This window comes from Cyprinus carpio, chromosome B12 (genome assembly GCF_018340385.1).
Source record: "Cyprinus carpio isolate SPL01 chromosome B12, ASM1834038v1, whole genome shotgun sequence".
Taxonomy (NCBI): Eukaryota; Metazoa; Chordata; class Actinopteri; order Cypriniformes; family Cyprinidae; genus Cyprinus; species Cyprinus carpio.
In genome coordinates this window covers 26,075,053-26,084,947 of record NC_056608.1, presented here as the reverse complement: position 1 = coordinate 26,084,947, position 9,895 = coordinate 26,075,053, and the positions used below count along the sequence as shown (strand labels likewise).

Below are 9,895 nucleotides of genomic sequence, written 5' to 3'. Positions count from 1 at the left end.
TAAAGTTTTTTTTTTTTTCAGTGTAGATATATTAATAACAATAAACCTGGTGATGGTCACTTTTTTTAGTGTTGTTCATATTAAAAAGAAATTTTTATAGAATATGTGATTTATATAATGAAGTTTGTTTTTATCTCCTCAATAAGGCCAAAACAAACGCCCACAACGGCGACGCCATCTCCCCCGGAGCTGTCAATCACCTCATGCCGCGCTGTGATTGGCCGGCGGCGGAGGCTTTAATCTCTGGTGCGCTGAGTTGAGCTCAATGCGAGTGCGCGACGCGGAAGAGAAGATGCGCTCTGAACTCTCCTTCTACGCTCTTCCCAGCAACAGCCTTTAAGGATTATTCTGTCTGTCCTAATATTACTTGTTTGGCATCTTGGGAGCTACTTTTGTTCCGTCTACAGATGCGTGTCCAGATCACTCGGAGAGAAGTGGGACATGATCACACCGCTTCCGGAGTCTGCTGTGTTTAGTGTGGTTGATCTCAAGAAGCGACACCGGGAACCGTTCCTGCACTCGCCGCCTCCCGTTAAAGCGTTGAAAATGCTGAGCGCTCGGACCGGACACATCCTGCACCCGGACTATCTGCAGCCGTTACCGTCCGCTCCCGTCAGCCCCATAGAGGTAACGTTTACGCTAACGCGGACACTTTCCGAGGACGTTAACGCGAAACAACGCTTCAGTGATCATTTTTCTTTACGGTGTTCTTTATTTTCATCGCGCAATACAGTGAATACGCAACCATGTCGAAAATACACTAATATTTACTCGAGGTTATGTTTAAACCTTTTACGCAATATGTTAAAACGATATATTTTTATGTTTTTATTTATTATTATTTTTATATGTAACAACAATAACAAATGCAGTAGGCTAGGCAGCCCTTTTACGCAATATGTTATCATGTGTTTATTTATTATTTTTAATTAGTATGTATGTATTTTTTTAACGTAAAATAACGATCCGATTACAAAAGTTGCTTTTTTGGGAAACGTTTAACACTTAGCTACATATAAACAAAAATCGTAAATAGTAGCCTATTGATTTACCCTCTAATTAATTGCATGCTTATTTTATGAATTTATATAGGGCTATTTATAAATTTCGAATTCTTAAAACCTCAAAGTGAGTGAAAAATTATATTAGGCTAATTATAATTCAATAATGACAATAATCGCTTTTGCTCTCTGTAATAAAAACAAAAGAAATATCAGTGTTTTTGCGTGAACAATTATTATAAAGTTTATAATTTATGTTATGTCTAATGAGGAATTGCATCACGCAGTTACATTGTGGAACAGAGTTGCCATATGTATTCATATTTTCTTGATAAATCTAAATTTTAATAATTTCTCTACAAAAGTATAGGTGCTCTGTGAACAAAAACATACATTTAATGTATTAAATATGCAGAAAAAAAATCTTAAGTTTAAGAAAGGTGGATTCTTGGATGAAAAAAACCCCACAATGTGATGTAGCGTAATATTATGATGATAATAATATCATGTTAATGGTTTCCTTGAAGACTGACTTGTTTCCAGCAGTGCAATTATTTTAGCCATAAAGCGAAGGAAAACAATAGATGTTGCCACATGGAAACACATTTTATTGCCTGTACAGAGGGATATAATAAAACCCCTCCTGACATTTGATTTAATGTCTCTGCAGTGTTTTAGATTTAAGACTCTGGAGTCGCACTCAATGGCAAAACATAAATAAACACTAAATATGCCTTTTCTGAAATGCTTGTTCATTAAATGCACATGTAATGTGGAAAGCATCAGTTGCATGAGATAGAATATTTCTTTAATATGTATATACTAGAAATATACTATACTATAAATATACTATACTATACTAAAAGGGTCAATTTTTTTAAATTGAGATTTATGCTTTGCCTGAAAGCTGAATAAATAAACTTTCCACTGATGTAAGGTTCATTAGGATAGAACAATATTTGGCCCAGATACAACTATTTAAAATCTAAAAAAATAAAAAAATATTGAGAAAATCATCTTTAAAGTTGTCCAAATTAAGTTCTTAGCAATGCATTTTCCTAGACAAAAATTACGTTTTGATATATTTACAGTAGGAAATTTATGAAATATCTTCATGGAACATGATCTTTACTTAAAATCCTAATGATTTTTGGCATAAATTAAAAATCGATCATTTTGACCCATACAATGTATTGTTGGCTATTGCTACAAATATACCCCAGAGACTTAAGACTGGGTTTGTGCTCCAGGGTCACACATTGTAATTCTAATACATTTTATATAATTTAATTTTATATTTTAACTAAATATAATTTATACATATTATATTGAATATTTAAACACTTAAAACTCTCTATTTTCACAGTTGGATGCCAAGAAGAGTCCCCTCGCCCTCCTCGCACAAACATGCTCCCAAATCGGGAAGTCGGATCCGCCGTCCTCCGCCAAACTCTCGGCGGTCGCCTCGGACAAAGACTGCAAATCCAGCTCGCTGAAGATCAGCGACATCGGGGCCGAGGACAAATCTAGTTTCAAGCCATACGGCAAATCGTCAGAGAGAAAAGACACAGATAAATCGGGTTTCCGTGTCCCGAGCGCCTCCTGCCGGCCGGTCACGCCTCGGAGCCCGAGCTCCTGCAGCTCCGTCTCCCCTCAACCCGGATCGGGGAAGAAGGAACGCGACGCGGCTAAAACCCCAGATGCATCTGGAATGAGAACCGAGAGCGAGACGAGCAAACAGGATGCTTCCAAACCATCCGACAGCATCCCGGCGTCTTCAGTGTCATCCGCACTCGGGTCCGGACTCGTCGCGCCGGTTTCCCCTTACAGACCGGGTCACGCCGTATTCACACCTTACCCCGGAGCCCTCAATGCAGCGTATCCCGCTTACCCTCAACCCTTCCTATCCCACGGCATGACTCTGGATCCGAGCAAACCCGGCGGCGGTCAGCTGATTAATGCTCAGCTGTCCGGTGCTCTCAGCAGCAAGGCGGGGTCCAGTCCCCTCGCCGGAGCCTCTCCTCCATCCATCATGTCCAGCAGTCTGTGCAGAGACCCGTTCTGCTTGAGCTACCACTGCGCTAGCCATCTATCATCCAGCGGCTCTCACGACAGCGCCGCCGCGGCCTTAAAATCCGGATACCCACTTATGTACCCCAGCCACTCCCTGCACCCGTTATCCCCCTCTGCACCCTCGTTCCCGGGACACCCGTTATACCCGTATGGCTTTGTGCTTCCCAACGATTCCCAGACGCACATTTGCAACTGGGTTTCCGCGAACGGTCCGTGCGACAAGCGCTTCTCGTCTTCGGAGGAGCTTCTGAGCCATTTGCGGACTCACACTGCGTTCGCTGAGAAACTGGTTATGGGATATCCCAACTCTTTAACCATGGCTTGTCATGTGCCAGGAGCCCCGCTGGCGCTCAGGACCCCTCATCTCGGGCTCGGCTCACGTTATCATCCGTACTCCAAAAGCCCGTTACCGACGAGTGGCGCGCCGATTCCGGTTTCCGCCGCCACCGGCCAGTTTTACTCTCCATACGCTCTTTATGGACAGAGACTGACCACTGTGTCTGGGCTCGGATATCAGTGAGAAACTGATTTTTACAAATCATGATTTTTATGTTTTTGTTCGCCTCAGGACCTACTAGTGGACCATTATTTATTAAAGTTTGCTTTAAAGCGAATTAAATAAAACAAGAGTCACATGGCTTTATTTAAACTGTTACTAACATAATTCTCTCATAAGAAACAAGCCACACTGTGTAATGCCAAAATTATAGCCAAAATTTGCATGTTTATTTCTAAATTTACTTGAATTCTATTTTAAAGTTTGTGGGGGAGAAATGTTTTTACTGTTCAACTCAGGGAAAAACGACATCAATTAAAGAATAACTCGATTCAGTCTGATTGTTTTGGTGCACTAGTCCGTTGTCTATTTGAGTTTGGAATGCATTGGTTGATTTAAACACTAAAAACAAGATTTTTTATGTGGCATTTGGCTCAATTTGTAATCTGCATCACATTATGTTAAGCTTGCAATAAATATAACCTTCAATAATAATAATAATAATAATAAATACACACACACACACACACACACACACATATATATATCACACACACACACACATATATTATATATATACATATATATATATATATATATGCATCTGTCACAAACATAATTTTGCATTCTTGAACAGTTATTCTACATTTCAGCTATATCAAAAATGTATTTGATTTATGTGTGCAAGTTTTTCCTCTTAAAATACTTAAATTTTATTGCGCACAGCATTTGGAGTTTATGAGCCTTTCTTTTTTTTATTACTTTTTACACACATTAAATAAATCAGGTCCTAAAGAGAAATAGTTCTAAGATCTAAAATAAATATAGTAGGTAGACACTTTATATTAAAAGGAAAAAAGGTATATAATGTGTTTTTATGACCTTGTTAAAAGAAATAAAACTGGATTAAAAACAGGAACATGCTAAGAGGGGATTTCTCATCAGAGCTTCTTCAAAATGCAATGAAAGAGCAATGAAGCAAACCTATTGGAATTAATTTATAATAGTCGCAAATAAATATTTATATAAACGCTGAACTCATCAGTAATTCATGCACATTCATATGAATCTATTTTACAGTTTATAAACCACTGTTCTATTGATGTTGATAAACATCAGTGGTTTTGTTTGGTTTGTTTCTGACATTATAAAAAAATATATTTTCCAGATTTTCCAGATTAAAATAAAACATCCATCAATTTATTTCTCCAGAAGAGCATCAAACTGTTCCTCTAACTTCAATGTGTCTGTGAATATCAGACGAAATGTCAAATTTATTTAATGGTTCATATTAGAAAGTTTTTATAATCAATAATTCATGGACAACCACAGGTTAGTGTTTCATGTCAATAATATAGCAAACAAACTGATGCAAATATAAAATAATATGAATGTATAACAATGTAGAAATTCATATTTATATATACATATATATATATATATAGCATAATATATATATTATGTAGTATATATATATATAATATGGAAGTAGGTATAAACATTATGTAGTTTCAGAAATAATTTAATTTAAATGTACGGTATTTTAAGTAGATTTATCTGCAGAAATAATTTAATTTAAATGTACGGTATTTTAAGTAGAAATAAATCAAGTGTGTCCAACCCTCTGACTGATATAGGTTTCATAAATTAATTAATATTTAATAATTTGTTGATAATTCCCAGCGGGGAATGTTGATTGTTTTTAATTACACTATTATAAAATCTTTTCACATTCAGTCTAAAATTAAAATGGAAAGATATTCTGGAAGCAAAGTGTCACATAAGTTCAGTTAAAGAGGTTTATTTTAGGACCTGTAACATCAGCATAAAAGAGAAGATGAAGTTTTTGGTTTTGTCTCAAACCAAATTAGACTGCTATGTATATGCAAGACATTTTCTTGTCCTTTTTTTGCAAAAAAAAAAAAAAAAAAGGCACAAAAGGCTAAATGGAGCAAATAAATTGCAGATATGGGCATTTTTTGGGCCACACCACATTTTGTGTTTTTGTGCATTTTTGCAATTTTTTGGCTCAAACTTCTGCACTACCATGTTTACTGCGGTGTGCAAACTTAAAACAGTTCCTTTAAATATTCATCATGACAGACTCTGAGAGTCGCAGCGCTGGACCGTATGCATGTTTTAGTTACAAACCAAACCCACAGCTTCCCTGGAGTTGAGCTGGCAGTCCAACGCATGACTCGCTCGCTTTTAGTCTCTCGCTGATCCTACATGAAGACTTGACCGCCGACTGACCACACGCTCATATATTACAACAACAGTCACTCTTGTGCTTCAGTCCGTCTAAACAATCAATCTTTCAGTACATTTTCCCTCCTGTATTCTGCCCAAACCTCGAAATCATTACATTTTTGTCTTGTTTTCCAGGAAAACATATAAAAACCCATAAAAGACGCATTTATTTAACTGCGATTAGACTAGACTTTATGTTTATTATTATTATTATTATTCCAAAACCTGATTTTTTAGCACTGCATCAGTGTCTCAGCAATGGATGCTCTGCAGTGAATGGGTGCCGTCAGAATGAGAGTCCAAACAGCTGATAAAAACATCACAATAATCCACAAGTAATCCACAGCACTCCAGTCCATCAGTTAACATCTGGAGAAGACCCTTGTGGATTATTGTGATGTTTTTATCAGCTGTTTGGACTCTCATTCTGACGGCACCCATTCACTGCAGAGCATCCATTGCTGAGATACTGATGCAATGCTACATTTCTCCAAACCTGATGAAGAAACAAACTCATCCTGACCTTGGATGCTCTGAAGGTGAGTACATTTTCATTTTTGGCTGAACTGCTCCTTTAATTCAATCTAATTTACTGGAAAACGAGACAAAGATACCGATTAGGATGATCTGTGTTTGGTGTAAATCACCAAGCACACACAAACAGACAAAACTAAACACTCTCGCACATATAAGAAGAGTGAAATCCTGGCTTCCATTAATAATCTCGTCGTCATCACAAATAACGCAGATGATACACAGAAGATCGCTCACTCTGAAGGCCTGTTTACAGAATGATTACAGCTGTGCTTCTGTGTCCCACAAAATACACTGCGTTGCTATCCGGTTGCTAAAGAGTTCTGACCAGGTTTGTCAGGTTTAAATTAAAAATCCCAGATTTGAAGCTTCTAATGTGAAGTGTAATTCATGTCTGTTTAATACAGTAGACATAGTGATGAAATGTGCAAAGCTACACGGCTGTGTTAAAGCCTCTGAAGCATTAAGCGTAGGTGATTAATGACGGGTCGCTTTCTCCAAGTCTGCAGAGACTGAAAATTAGCCACAGATTGGATACAAATACACAAACACACACACACTTGAACACGTGCACACATGGAAACGCTTACAGCGAATACATGTGCAGTGAGTAAGATAAATGACGTCTCAGCAAACGCTCCACAAACACACGCAGGCCTCCGCCACAGACACACACACCGTAATTTAGAGAGTATTTAAACGCTGGGATGTTCGTGCTTCGGGTCGAAACTGCAGTCCAAGTTCTCCCCGCTGAGGTGTTTCAAAGCGTTTCTCAGGGCTGTTTTCGACAGTCCCTCCAAAGACAGCACAGCAATATTTCACACAGATGTCCGTGCTCCAGCTCAGATTGATGCGCTGTCGTTCTCAAACGCTTGCATGTGTGTCTAAGCAGAAAACTTCAAGACATTCCTCTCCGGCTAAACATCTCAGACTTACTTCAAATCAACATCACTCCTTCTTACATTTAAATGTCTTATGCTCACAGAGGCTGCATTTATTTGATCAATAATACAGTAAAAATAGTGAAATATTATTATGATTTCAAATAACTGTTTTCTATTTGAATATCTATTAAACTAATGTATTTCTGTGATGTGCAGCTGTATTTTCAGCATCATTACTCCAGTCTTCAGTGTCACATGATCTTCAGAAATCATTCTAATATGATGATTGATGCTCAAGAAACATTTCTGGTTATTATCAATGTTGAACACAGTTGTGCTGCACAATATTTTTTTGGAAACTGTGATACGTTTTATTTTTCAGGATTCACAGATGAATAGAATGTTAATAAGAAGAATTTATTTATACTCACTAACTCTGCACAAAAATTATCATGCATCTCTCATTTATTCTGGTCAAATACCTAAATATACATCGAACAAGATTTATTTACTTGAGAAGCAAAATAGTGCAATATAAGGATATTAAGACTCTCCAGACAATATATATATATTTTTTTTCAAATTAGTTTTTCACAACCTCACTAAATTTTAATTTGTTAACTTATGGTTAGAATTTAAGCTTTCTGTTAACACGAGTCGTAATATCTTTAATTGATGTTGTATTAAGGATGTTTAGATAATTTTACTGGAAAATAAGATTATCTGCTTTTTTTCAGGATTCTTTGATGAATAGAAAGTTCAATAAAACAACATTTATTTAAAATCTTTTGATCAATGGATAAAATTATTTTTTTAATCTTTTTTTTAATTCTGAAATGGTAACTTATGCTATGGGACTTCTTTGATGCATCAACATAAATTATAAAGGTGATTAATATTTCTTATTTACAGTATATAAACAATTATTTACTGTAAAAATACATGCATTGTTAAATATGAAATATTTTAAAGTAAATTATAAAGGTAAAGCCTAATTCATACTTTTTACCTATAAAATATCTTCACAATATTTTAAATGTATTGTATGCAAATCCACTTTTATGTGCAATAAAATTACGTGCACCATTCAAACAATCAGTAGTATTTTTCTCTCTAGGGCACATAGAAAATGTGTTTGGTAATTTATGATCTTATGCTAGAAACCATCAAAGACAATTGTTGTCTTCATTGTTACTTCTCCACGTTTAAAAAACTGTCAGAGAACATTCAAGATCCATCAGGATTAACCAGAAATGAAGTTACTGAGATGTTCTGAATGTTTTTAGCACAGTTGTGTGTTCTGGATGGTTCTGTCCTCATCCTCTCACTTTACGATGAACACAGAGACATCAGAACCACTGCAAACATGCGAAAGCTACCGCAGACGAGGCTCTGCTGCAATAAGACGTCAATGACAGCTGCATGAATCTTCTGCAACACATAAACACGAAATATGGCATCATAAAAACAAATATAGCAGAGTGCTGCCATATCTGACCTCTGCTCTGAATAGCCTGCATGTCAAAGCACAAATATTATCTGAGTATCACTCATTTATGAGCACAGCAACTACAGACATCAACAAAAGTGCTCATCACCAGAATAAAAATAGGATTCACGATGCAAAGACTTTCATCAAAACCACTTTCAATTTAACACAACACTAAAGTCTGCAATAAACAAGTGTTATTATTAACTAAAACACTGTATAGATGTATAAAAAACATCTGAGTATGTTTTACAAGAAAATACTATTTCAGTTTTTCTACTTAAAAAAATGTTTAATTCAATGTGTTACTTGCAAATTCTTTAATTGTTTGTCACTCTCAGTGTTTTAAAAATATAAATAATATAAATACATAGTGATTTTCTCTCTCAGTGTTTTAAAAATATAAATAAGCTGAATATATAAATATTAGATGAAAACTTAAATTCAAATCTGAATCTTAGAATTACTTCCTTGGCAACTAGCCGAAATAAAATAAGTTTAAATGACTAAAAATACTAAAACTGAAATGATAAAATAAAATAAAATAAAAAATGTTTACTTTAAAAAAATAAATAAATACAAAAACTACATCGAAAAACTAAAACTAAAACTATTTTGTTCTAACTGAAATAAAGCTGAAAAAAAATAGATGGAAAATATAAAATACAAATAATTACTGAAATTGAAATTAGAAATGTTGTTTCGACAATAAATCTGAAATAAAATAAGATTAAATTACTAAAACTGAAATAAAAATAGAAACATTTCATAGTAAAAATCCAAAAAGCACATATAAAAAAGACTAAAGCTTCAGCTAAAATTAAAATGAAAGCTAATTAAAAATATGAATAAATACTTGTATATAAATAATACTAAAATAAAATTGCAATAAACTTAAAAAATAGAAACTTTTCATAATAATATTACAAAAATCACATATAAAAATGACTAAAGCTTAAGCTAAAATTAAAATGAAAGCTAATTAAAAATATGAATTCTATTATAGTATATAAATAATACTTAAATAAAATAGCAATAACCCTCCAAAGCATATTAAAATACTAATAAACTAGGCCTATATACTACTGGGACTTCTTTGAATGCCAAATCAATACAATTTCAAAGGTGTTTAATATTTTTTATTTATAAAAACTAAAATATTTTACTA

The 9,895-nt window shown here is 34.9% G+C and overlaps 1 protein-coding gene across 1 annotated transcript; it reads left to right on the top strand.

Moving 5' to 3' along the window:
• Window positions 1-252: 252 nt before the first annotated feature.
• On the top strand, window positions 253-3,906 carry LOC109056632 (zinc finger protein 503-like). The gene is made up of 2 exons (XM_019073823.2): window positions 253-627; window positions 2,368-3,906. Exons 1-2 carry the CDS (start codon window positions 442-444, stop codon window positions 3,592-3,594), a joined length of 1,413 nt encoding a protein of 470 aa, XP_018929368.1. The 5' UTR covers window positions 253-441; the 3' UTR covers window positions 3,595-3,906.
• The last annotated feature ends 5,989 nt before the right edge of the window (window positions 3,907-9,895 follow it).

Bases quoted from the DNA above. Each gene is read 5' to 3' on its own strand.
- LOC109056632 (XM_019073823.2), top strand. From the start codon at position 442: ATGATCACACCGCTTCCGGAGTCTGCTGTGTTTAGTGTGGTTGATCTC. The intron at 628-2,367 runs GTAACGTTTACG...CTATTTTCACAG, and splicing joins CTCCCGTCAGCCCCATAGAG to TTGGATGCCAAGAAGAGTCC.